This window comes from Cebus imitator, unplaced genomic scaffold, assembly GCF_001604975.1.
Source record: "Cebus imitator isolate Cc_AM_T3 unplaced genomic scaffold, Cebus_imitator-1.0 Scaffold50, whole genome shotgun sequence".
NCBI classification, from domain to species: Eukaryota; Metazoa; Chordata; class Mammalia; order Primates; family Cebidae; genus Cebus; species Cebus imitator.
In genome coordinates, this window is record NW_016107365.1 from 5,792,685 (window position 1) to 5,805,282 (window position 12,598).

Here is a 12,598-nt window from a genome sequence, read left to right on the forward strand (position 1 = left end):
GTGCAGTGGCGGAACCAGGAATAGCTCAGCTAGGACTTGAATTGCAACTAAAGTCATTTTAAACTTGTAACTATAAATAAGTAAACTGTACATTCTGAATCCAAGGTTTACCTGTCTTTGTGTTGATTTTATCAGAAATGCCACAGATTTCCAGTTACTGTGTCTTATTTCATTGCCGAAGCATCATTAGCAGCACTGTTTCTGCATTTAAAGGAGACTTTATTTTGTTTTTTGTTTTATTTCATTTTTTGAGATGGGATATTGCTCCGTCACCCAGGCTAGAATGCAGTGATGTTAGCATGGCTCACTGCTGCCTTGACCTCCTGGGCTCCTGCCTCAGCATCCTGAGTAGCTGAAACCACAGATGCATGCCATGCCACCATACCCAGCTAATTTTTAAATTTTTCTTGTAGAAATGAGGTCTCCCACCAGGCGCGGTGGCTCACACCTATAATCCCAGCACTTTGGGAGGCCGAGGCGGGTGGATCACGAGGTCAAGAGATCGAGACCATCCTGGTCAACACGGTGAAACCCCGTCTCTACTAAAAAAATACAAAAAATTAGCTGGGCATGGTGGCGTGTGCCTGTAATCCCAGCTACTGAGGAGGTTGAGGAAGGAGAATTGCCTGAACCCGGGAGGCGGAGGTTGCGGTGAGCCGAGATCGCGCCATTGCACTCCAGCCTGGGTAACAAGAGCGAAACTCGGTCCCCAAAAAAAAAAAAAAAAAAAAAAAAAAAAAAAAAAGAAATGAGGTCTCCCTGTGTTGGCCAGGCTGGTTTCAAACTCCTGGACTCAAGTGACCCTCTTGCCTCATTCTTCTGAAGTATTGGGATTACAGGCATGAGCCGCTGCACCTGGCCAAGTTCTTGTTTTAAACTGAGATCTACTTGGGTTTATATTTTATTGTCTCCAAATGTGCTTTCCTCTTAATTCATCAAACCAAGTTATAAGTATATCTTTTTAGAAACACAAATATGTCCAGCTGACATATTATGTGTGACTTTAAATGTTTATTCAGTACAATGAATAATTTTCCTGCCTGGGGACAATAGTATTTTGTGGGAAGGAGGATTAGGACATCACCAATTATTCATCTGTCCATCACTTTCCTAACTGAATCTCACACCAAGAAACAGACACTTTCCTCCCCTCTTTTGTTAGAGAAAATTAGAAAGATAGGAAATGGAGTTGGCACCGTTGATTCATTTCATTTGACCCAGAATTAAATTATTTGTATCCAGTCACTGTTAATTATGGGAATGATAGAACTTTGGATGCCAGGCAATATCAGAGTCGGGAGCTTCTCACTGAGGGCCTGGCACTGCTAAGCAGGAAGGTCAGGAGAAAAATATAACAGCAGGAGAAATTAAAATGAAATTTCAATGTGTCTGTATATTGTAAGTGAAAACATAGTAATTTCTCCCTGTGAATAGAGCCTACCAAATGTGTACTTCATAGCTATTTGCAATGTCCATTCATTAACTATATTAAGTTATAGTAAGAATATCTTGGCTTTGTAGGAATGATCACCAGTAACCGGAATTCTTCAGAGTATTTTATGTGTAGCATCCCATTTATTTCCACAATTGGTTTAAATAATTAGTCATGTAAACATAGTGTGCCTTTATTAGAAAATTGAGGCACAGATTGTTACTTCCAAATCTTCAGCAGACACCCAAGTCTTCTGAATTTTAGTCTGATTCTGAGCTGGGAGGTTTTCCCTTCAAAGTAGTCATTCTCTTAAAAAACAATATTGGAAAAATAGAGTCATTTATAATTGTTTAAGACTTTTAAAATGTATTTTATCAAACACCTCTATTGTGCTTGCCCCATGAGAGATGCTGTGGCCAGCACTTTATATTAGTAAATATTGACTCATTTGAACTTTTTAGTGACCTGATGAAAAAGATGCTATTTATTATACATGTGTCTTAACCATATGTCATAAATGAGGAAGTTGAAGCACAGAGAGGTTAAGTTCCTATCTGAGGTCACACAGTAAGTGATATAATCAGGTTTCATACCCAGACAGTCAGGCTTCAGAGCCTATACTCATAACCATCAGGCTGTGCTGTGCTTCAGACTCAACCAGAAATGTCTCTGATTTCATATGGTACAATGTATACATGATATGTGCTCATACATGTTTGAACAGATGAGTCCCAAAAAATCCGTGGCCCCAGAGCATCAGAATGGAAAGACCTTTCCCAATATGTAAAATGAAGTAACAGTCAAGATTATCTTTAATCCAAAAATAATCTCAAATCCAAATTGTAAACAGTGGGTTAGTGTTTTCAAAGAGCTGTGTTGTCTGACACGGTAACTACTAGCTTCATGTAGCTACCAAGCATTTGAAATGTGACCAGTCCAAGTTGAGATGTAAGTGTGAAATACATAGCAGTGGATTTCAAAGACCTAGAACATATAAAAGAATGCAAAATATTGCAATAGTTTTACATTGGTCACATGTTAACATAACATTTTGCATATATTTGGTTAAATGAATATATTAACTTCATGTAATATTTTTGCCTTGTTTTAATATCTCTTCTACAAAAAATTCAAACTATATCTGTGGCTCAGCTCACATTTTCTACTGGAAAGCACTGTCTTAGGCAATGCTTTTTACTTTTCAACAAAAAGGCTGACCTTTTGGACATACTTGGTTTCCCAGTACACCCTTTGGCAAAGGTACTATTGATCACAAAGGAGAAGGAACAGAGCAAAACATCTTCCAGACTCACAGTGTGTAATTGTGAAAAATTAGCCACATGCACTCTTTAGAATTCACTCTGTGGAACCCACAGCAGGAATCTGTGTGCTTCATGCCTGTACTTCCAACAACTGGTGATGTGCCTGGTCCAAAGTTTGACTGGGTAAGGGGTGGATAGAGGGATGAGGGGTCAATAATGGATAAATGAAGGGTGGGCGGGAGGATGAGTGCAGGAATGGATTAGTAAATATATACAGCAAGAGATTAGATGCATCTGCATGTTTTTATCATCTATTATAGAGCATCGTAATGATCACTGTCATCTTTATTCATGGCACCTTTAGATGCTCTGGGAAGGCATTCTTCCAACTCTCTCAATAGCTAATTTTTTTCAAGACATTATTAAAATCCTGATCCATGACTACACCACTTCCCTCAGTGGTACTAGGTCTGCTCCTGTGGATGTATAGACCCACACAGTTTGGGGCAGTTAGGCCACCAATCTGATAGCAAACCAGGAATTAGGGAGTTGAATTGAAGCTGTTTGCTTAGCAATGCAGGTTTCCCAACAAATTATATACTTAAACGTCAATATTTTTTAAATAACCAAATTTTCTTTTTTTTTCTTTTTTGAGACAGAGTTTCACTCATGTTACCCAGGATGGAGTGCAATGGCACGATCTCGGCTCACTGCAACCTCCACCTCCTGGGTTCAAGCAATTCTCCTGCCTCAGCCTCCTAAATAGTTGGGATTACAGGCATGCACCACCATGCCCAGCTAATTTTTGTATTTTTAGTGGAGACGGTACTAATTATTCTATTCATAGTTTACATAATATTTAGAAAATGACAACTTCATATATCAAATAATAATCGAAGAATATTATTTTTCAAATTGTGGCTTTGGAGATTGAAGGACTAAAGCTACTCAAATCATCCATCCTTTGGCATTACCACTGGGCACAGGAAATTCTTGTTCTTGATTTGATGATGAGTTCAGTTACCAGTATGTGTTTCTCTCCCATTTCTATCTTTATTGTTGATAGCAAACATGTGCCTTCTGATCTATACACCAACCTTCTTTTCTGTGCCAGCCTAGCCTATCCAGAGAGTGTTAGGTCTGTGCTCTTTCATCTGAGCCTCTGAACAATCTCCCCAAGGTCCGTGATACTCTTATTTACTTTCATAAAGTGGAAGAGACTGAAAGGTTCATCTATGGACTGCTCCTCTAATCCCTTATTTCTGGGTCCAATTTATAACATAATAAATTGGTTCTGAATTGCTTTGCAATTTGCCTGACAGTTCAGTGTCTTCTCTCCTTTTTGTTGATTCTGAGTAAGAATTAAAAGAATATTTTTCATACAAGTTATTTGTGATCATGATTCCTGACAGAGGCTAGACCATTCACTATTCTTTTCATAATCCTATAATACTTGTCTTATAAAAGCTGCCTGAGTCAGCTCTTCGTAGACTCTGCCCTCTGTTTATTATTTGTATTGATCATGTGACTTTGCAATGATTATTCAGCTTTCTCCTTAATTATGTTCTTGCAGAATGCCCCATTTTCCAATGGAAATGGGAAATGGAAGAGTGAGGTAAAGGACTGCTTGACAATTATGTGGTGAAATAAGTTAGAATGAAATTATTCTTTGTTACATGCTAGCTAGAAAATTAAAGCAGAACAAAAAGTAGAATATTTTCTTAAGACAAAGAATCATCAAATATCCCATAATCTCTCCCCTAAAATGCCATACTTCAAGTCATTTTAAGTACAATTATTCTTTTTGTCTGTAACCTCCCCCTTTCATTGCAGAAACCTGAACCCCTCCCCATCTTTGCCTGAAACAGCCAGCACACATCACTGTGATGAAGCACGGGAACAAACAATCCCCACTGGGTTGCCATCTGAACTGGAGTAACGTGAGGCGTGGCTGTGAAATTCACACGGTTAAGACAGTCAGGCTTCCCTGTTTCCCAGTGAGGTTTGTGCAGACAGGAAGGCTTGGCATATTCTGTCCTCCTGCTGTACTAAACTGATTTAACTTGTGTGCCTCACATTTCCCAACAGAGGAGAAATTTTGTCTGTAATGCTAACACATCCTTTGCCTTACACAATATACCACTTGTGAATTTGCCTTAGATTTTTTTGAGGAAAGTAAATGAACATGTTTCATGATATTTACCAGATGCCTAGTATTGAGTGATATGCAGGGCTATTGAGGTTTTATGCATGTGTGTGTGAGTGTGTCTGTGTCTGTTTGCCTGTGCACTGGGGAGGTCCTGATTCATTCTAGGAATTGTTTGATACAGAATGTTTTAGTTTCTTTATATTTCTGTAATAAAGTTGCAAAAACCTAGAATTGATATTACTTAAGGAATAACCCCAACTCTGAAATTCTAAATATTAACATTCTATTTCATTTGTATAAATTAAATTATTTTGAACCTGGCTAATCTCACACCTATATAGAGTGTGAATTTCAATTATTATTTTTTCGGTGCCTCCTATTACCAAGGATAATTAAGATTTTACATTTTTGACGCTACTAAAATAGACAATATCCAATACTGAGAAAAATTGCTCGTAAGCCACTCTGATCTCAATGCTTCATTTATGTAAATATTCCATTAAATATAACTTGAAAACAATGAACTTGAGCAGATTTCAACAGTAGCTAACTGATCATCATATAACAAATGATAAGCTCTCCATGTTAACTGGATTTAAGGATGTGCTACCCATCAGGTAATGTAAAAGATATTTCTGTGTCTTATATCTTGGATTTTTATATAAAACCAATTCTGTTTTCTACATTAGGCCCCCATAACAAAAGTCTCTCAATCCGAGCACTATTAATATTTTGGACTAGGTAGTTCTCTTTTGTGGGGAGATGTCCTGTGCATTGTAGGGTGTTTAGCAGTATCCCTGGCCGCTACCCACTAGATGCTAGCAGCACCCCCCAAGGTATGACAACTTAAAGGTCTCAAAACATTGCCAGATATCTGCAGGGAACATAGAGGGGCAAAACCATCTTCATTTAAGATGGCTTACATGGGAATTTAAGGGCTTTCATTTAAATTTTTTATTTCTTCATGTAGTCTCGGAAATTGTGTCTTAGTATAATAAAAAAAAAAGGAAATTTTTAACCCTTTGCATACAATATTAAGAGAGAATCATAATGGGAAACTTTTTTTTAATTTATAAGATTTGGGGGCCAGGAAGTGGCAGTTTTTTCTTATTTTCAAAACTTATCAGAGGAACCAAATTATGTTGTAAGACCTGAAAGCTCTTGCTTTATCTCTTGCCTAAATATTTTTATTGATGATAATTATAGCATCTGCAACCTCTTTCTGAAATGCTTCCAGGTGTTATAGAAGCTCCTGGGATGCCCATTGGGATTGTCCCGTGTCCTCTGAGCAGTTCCAGGAGCTCTCTCCATGACAAGGACCATCAGGTCATTTGATCAAGGAGTGACCATAGTAACTGAGACATAGAGCAACTCACGAACTTTTTGGGGGCTCCATTGCTGTCAAAACTTTCAGTCCAGCACCCTCAACGTCTGTTATGGCCATATTGGTTCAGAAAGTGAGGTGTATGTTTCTATTCACTGGAGATGTTTAAATCATCAGAACAAATTACTCCAGGAGACTTGGTATGCCAACTACAACACTGAAGAGTCTGTGAATTCAGTTCTTCTGTGTGAACACTTAACACACATCCACTGGGCCAAGTAATGGGGACTCAAGAATGAATATGATACAGTCCCTGCCTTCAAGGGATTTATGGGGTGTGAAATACTAATAATAGTAATAGTTTTTCTCTGCTTAAAGGATATCACAGTAGGACAAGGAGTAGTATTTTCCCCAAAATAGATTATCAGCCCACAATAAGAAATGTGAATGCTTAGATTGTTTTATATATCACTGAGTCTAAAGAACTTTGCAAAGGATTTAAATAAAAGCCTTCTCTAATTCTTCAGACTTATTTATTCCATAGTATTAGAGTTCCTTGCAGCCTGCTTTACAAACAAATATTGAGAGACACCCAGCCAAAACAACCACATGAAAAAGAGGCATTAAATACAAACCAGCTGGATTGCCTGGAAGCTCCTATTTTCTTATGTAACAGTGATTTGTTTAAAACTAACAGGCAAATCTACAGTCTTCCACTTGAAATTATAGCCACACTGCAAAGAAAGAAACAGAGAGAGAGAGAAAGGAAGGAAGGAAAGAAGGAAGGAAGGAAAGAGGGAAGGAAGAAAGGGAGGGAGGGAAAAGGAAGGAAGGATGGAAGGAGGGAGGGAGAAAAGGAAGGAAGGAAGAAAAGGAAGGAAGGAAAGGAAGGAAGGAAGGAAGGAAGGAAGGAAGGAAGGAAGGAAGGAAGGAGGGAAGAAAAGAAAAGAAAGAGAAATTATAGCCATACTGGAGTACATTTATCTTGGTCCAGAGGGGGCTGGCATATCCTGACATATGATTGTGCCTTCACGAAGTGTGAGTTACAGCTATTAACAGAATGTCCAGAGTCCTGATGAAACATTAATCAGTATGTGAGAAGTCAGTAAAAACTAGGACTATTTTTATGCATGGAGAAGTGAAGCCACAGAGTAGGGAACTGAGGTTTTATGGTGCAGAGAAATGGATTCTTCACATTAAATGAAAAAAAAGGAGGAGCATTAAATGATTTGTGACACATTTTATTTCACACTAGAGTTGTGTGTTATAATGAAACCACTTAAAATCTGTTCACAATATTGTTGAGTTTTAAAATTCAAGTAGCTTACTGTACTAACAAGCATCACACATTTGTTTTTTTGTCATGATTAATATATTATCTTTGCTTTCAGAGCTTTTGATGATCACAGAGAGCAAGCAAGCATGCAGCTTACCCCCTGAAAAGACCTCACTCTTGTCACCCAGGCTGGAGTGCGGGGGCCTTTTAAGGCGCACTGTAGCCTTAAACTCCTGGGCTCAATCTCCAGCCTCCCATTAGTCTTGTAGACAGCCTGATGGAGTGTCATGGCGCAAAAGATTAATTAAATGACGTCTTCCAATTTTAATACATTTCTGCAATCCATCAAAAAATAAAAATAAAATAAAATTCAACTAGCTATTTGTTGTATGAGCTCCTCAAGAAGCCCAGGCAAGAGATGTGTATGAGTCTGATATGGTGCAATGTAGAGCCAGCTCTGAGCACCCACCACATGCATTTGTGTCTTGTTTGAGGGTTTGGTTATGGACTTGGATTTGGTTGGCTGCCTCTGTGTGTGATGGTGCTAAATCTGAACAGGTTGAGCCACACCTCTAGGGGTTTTAGGTAGAACCACCTCTGTCATAGCCCAGCGAAACAGATACCTACAGTTTGGGAATTTTAAACTCTTTGAAAAGGAACTCCCACTAAGAAACACACTGCGACCCATTATACATTTTATATAGGTATACTATACATTACAAATATAACACAAATGTCATGAAATGATACTTATGCTTATCCTTATTGCTTAGGTTGTACTTAAATATTTTTATCACTATCTCATTGTTTAAAATGCTGTTCACTGTTCATAGCTACTAAACTAAATTTTACAACTCGTAGATTAAAAAGCACCAGACTAAGTGGTCTTCCTGTGTCCACTGATGGATAACTATGGCATCACTTTAAACGGAGGCAAATGCATGAAATGGTGCCGTATTTTCACTTACCAGTTGATTCGGGATGACATTCTAAATCCTGTGGTTTGTTTGGTACATCTAGTTTGCTGCCAAAATGACCTTTCCCTAAATTGCATTTGAAACAAACGCAATTTAGGGAAACTTCTGTATCATATCAAAGGCTCTAAGAAAATCAGTTATTGCTAAATAAATAAACATGCATACCTTAACATCAAATTTGCATTAAATGTCAATAGCAATTTACACAAATCTGAACATAAATGAATCAGTGTATACGTCTTAACTCTATTAGATTATGTGTTATCTCAACAATATACTTATGCTTTGTCTTTTTAAAAATACTTTTAAAATTTACATATTGCTTAGAGTGATAGTAATATGTTTCTTTACTACATTATTTTTTGAGGCAGTGATTCCTGAGGTTTTAGGGCCAAGACCTATTTGAAATTCTGATGAAATCTATGGCCCATCTCCTTGAAATGAGCACTATTGTGATTCCATAGACCCTCATTTGAGCCCCCTTACCCTGAGTAGAGGTCACTGTTTCTGTCATCTCCCCAGAGCTCAGCCAGCAGCTCTTATAACTAGCCTCCACTGAAAGGAAGCATTATCCTCCATTCTACTGATATCCAAACCACCAGCTCCTTATTTTATTCTACAGCTGTTCCTTTCATGTTTACTTATTTAGCAGCAATATCTGCTGGATTGGGACCAGAGCTAACCTTGGAAATGACCCCATTGTTCCTGTGTTTGTCAATACATTAACCTAATTTAGTGCTGCTGTGGGGTAGCAGTGGGTAAATACAGATTGCAGACAGCACCTTAGAGTTATTTGAAGCTGTTTCCAAAGTCCCCACATCATGAGTGGGGCATAGCATAGCATCTCTTTTTAAAAATGTACTAATTAAAATATTCACTAGACTATAGGAAATCATTGTAAGTTTTGATAAATGTTACATAAAACATTCAAGCCTGAGCTGAAAGCCTAAGGGAATCTCAGGATAAGCTCAACAAACCACCTGAGACAGGCACCACTGCCACCTTGTGGTAACATAGCTTAATTGCAGGTTCAAGTTTTTGGAGGGATAATAAACCTGTATTAAACAGAGACTATAATTTTTACATTGTAAAATGATAGAGAATATATGTTCGTTGATATGCTGGGATAGGGAGAAAGCATGTGTTGTGGAGTTTGCTTTGACTCTGCCCTTTGCATCTCACATTAGCTGTCCTCACCCGGATTTCCTGTATTCTCTGTACCTCTTGGCAGGATTGGAGGAGCCATACCCACTGTGTTCTCATACTTTGCTGAAGTGCTGGCCCGGGAGAAGCGGGGCGAACACCTGAGCTGGCTCTGCATGTTCTGGATGATCGGTGGCATCTATGCCTCTGCCATGGCCTGGGCCATCATCCCGCACTATGGTAAGAGGCTGGCCTTGCACCAGCTGGGCAGCCACTTCATTTTGCTTCAGGCTCCATTCCCATCTTCTTCCACTCTTCTAAGTGCCACTTTGAGAAAAACTACTCATCATCATGTTTCTTCCTTTCATAGTGTCCAGGAGACACAGATCTCTATATAGAGATCTGTATAAAGTAAGACTGTGTCAAATGGCCTTCTGGTTATGTGAACGTGATTAAGGGGAAATTACTTTCCTCTACTATGCTCTCACAATACTTCTGGTCACCAGAATGTGTGGGGTGTTTTCTCCCACCAACCAATTCTCCTCCAAAAGCTGGGTGCCCTACAATTTAACTCAATTCTGACGCTATGTTACTTGGGGTAAGAGTCAAATGGCACAGATTAAGGGCTTAGTCCCACAAGACTGCCCCTCACTTCAGAGGCCAATTGTAAGTCCAGGCCTCTGAAACTTCTGACTAACAGCTATAAATAGGGGGGTTCCCACATCCCCCACCCTCAGGTTTGATCATTTGCTAGAATGGCTCACAGAACTCAGGGAAACAACTTTCATTCACCAGTTTATTATAAAGGATATGGCAAAGGATACAGGTGAAGAGAAACACAGGGCAAGGTATGTGGGAAGAGGTGAGGGTCTTCCATGACTTCTCTGCCTCACCACCCTCCCAGTACCTCCACGTGTTCAATGGCCCAGAAGCTCTTGAAACCCCATAGTTCAGGAAATTTTATAGAGGTTTCTATAGGCATGATTGATTAGGTATGATTGATTATTAACTCAATCCCCAGCCCCTCTCCCCTTTCTGGAGGATGGGGGTGGGGCTGAAAGCTCCTAGCTTATGATCATGGCTTGGTCTTTCTAGTGACCAACCCTACCCAGGAGCCTACCAACAGTTGTCTCATTAGAACAAAAGATGCTCATATTACCCAGGAAATTCCCAGGAATTAGGAGCTCTGTGTCAGGAACCATGGACGATGACCAACACATCGTTTCTTATTATACTCACAGCCTCATGTACTATTGCGTTTTACTGTTTTCAAAGTAATCTCCTTCATTTGTTTCCTCTGCGCTATCAGCCCTGGGGATTCATTTCCCCTCTGCCTCTACTACCCTAAGTGGAAGTGGGAGGATACATAGATCATCAGCAGAATATAAGACAACATGACTTACAGTTGTTCTTGGGACTGCCATGCATATCAGACACACAGAAGTGCCTTTACTCAGCTTCTGTGGGCTCAGTCCGAAGCTCAGCTCCACTTCAGCCCCACCTCTTCTGGCAACTCAGAACTAGAATGGGAGCAGGAAAACTCTCGGTGTATGATCTGTCGACCTGCAGAACTTTAGAGGTGACTCCACCTGTCCATTCTCCCAGATCCCCTCCTAAGTTTCGCCTAAGCTCTAACTGCTCCTGCTGCCTCAGAACACTTGTACAGGTTGCATGTTTCTGAGCAATACTCCCCCTCAGAAGCCAAGAGCTTCAAGTTGCTTCATCTACAAACAGTGAAATGCAGGGAAAGGTCAATTGAATCCAGAAATCAAATTCAATATGTTAGGAAAGTGTTCTGGTTGTGTGTGTGTGTGTGTGTGTGTGTGTGTGTGCGCGCGCACGCGCGCGCGCGCGCGCGTGTGTGCATGCATGCACATGTACACATGTACATGTGCCCAAACAGGCTAAAATTTGCAAAATAGGAATATTGTATAAATTAATACCACATGTGACTTCGGAAGCTCACCCTCTGCTCTAATCAAAAAAAATAGATTTCAAAAACTCATTCTTTGTTCATTTTTTATTTCTCTGCTTTTGTTTTAGAACAGGTAATATTTCATTATGAAACACAGTTTTGTTAGGGAACAACGGTGGTGAAGTTGACTCATTGCTAAAATCAGACACAGATTTTAGTATTTAGGTATATTATAATTTGTTTTTTAACTGAGTTTTAACATGCTGAGTTACAAAATCATGTCACATGCTTTCTTTGGACGAACCTGAAAAGTTACGTGAAAATCAAAATCGTATTAACAACAACAAAAGCAAGATATAAGGAATTGGTTACTTGACCTGAAGAGAACTTCTCTTTGCTGAACACAAGTAGGTTGAGTTTAGGGTGACAAGCTCAAGTGATGGGTTTTTCATTTTTAAACTCTTTGGTCATTTCTGGGCCAGAGATGCCCTCATACAGGCAGGTCCCCATATCCACCATGAGGCTTGACTTCTGCCACCATCCAAGGAATTCAAGGAGATTTTTCTTTTTAATTTGAAATCTCAGGACCTCAGCCACCCTCAGAACCTTCCTCGGTAGAGCAGTGTCTAACTCATGCCCCACTCAGTTCACTGGTTCAAGTGGGAAAGCTACTCAGGAATTGTTTATAGGAACTAGGTTTAAGGAGGTGAACAGGAAATGCAGAGCTTATGCAGAGTCCAGCTTTACTCATCATGGCTGCAGACCCACTGCTAGTCTATCCATTCAAATAAGGGCTGCTCCAGGTAGGTAGCCAGAATTGCTGCCCCACTTAGCATCTCTGCCAACTACTCATGCAGGGCTCAACCTGGCAAATTTATACAGCAGCTGAAGTACTGCTTTTCTCTCTCTCTCTCTCTCTTTGCCTTTCTTCTTTCGGATGCCTTCTTAGCCAGCCTTCGGGCCTGCCTTCTTCTCTTTTTAGCCTCTGATGAGAGCATGGCTCCTTGGGTCTGGCTGAGCTTGCTCTCTGGAGCTCCTTGTCTCCCTGGTTTATGGCTGCCTCTTTTCTGGTTCTCCCTTTCCATCATATAGCTCAGAATTTCACCTGCTGGACTTCTTA

The 12,598-nt window shown here is 39.8% G+C and overlaps 1 protein-coding gene across 1 annotated transcript in view; it reads left to right on the forward strand.

Annotated features, from left to right (window-relative positions):
• SV2C (synaptic vesicle glycoprotein 2C) overlaps positions 1-12,598 on the forward strand; it is a 249,318-nt gene that overhangs the window by 116,660 nt on the left and 120,060 nt on the right. Inside the window, exon 4 of the mRNA XM_037738201.1 lies at positions 9,652-9,803. Within this exon, the coding sequence (XP_037594129.1) occupies positions 9,652-9,803 (152 nt within the window). The remainder of the gene's footprint in view (positions 1-9,651; positions 9,804-12,598) is intronic.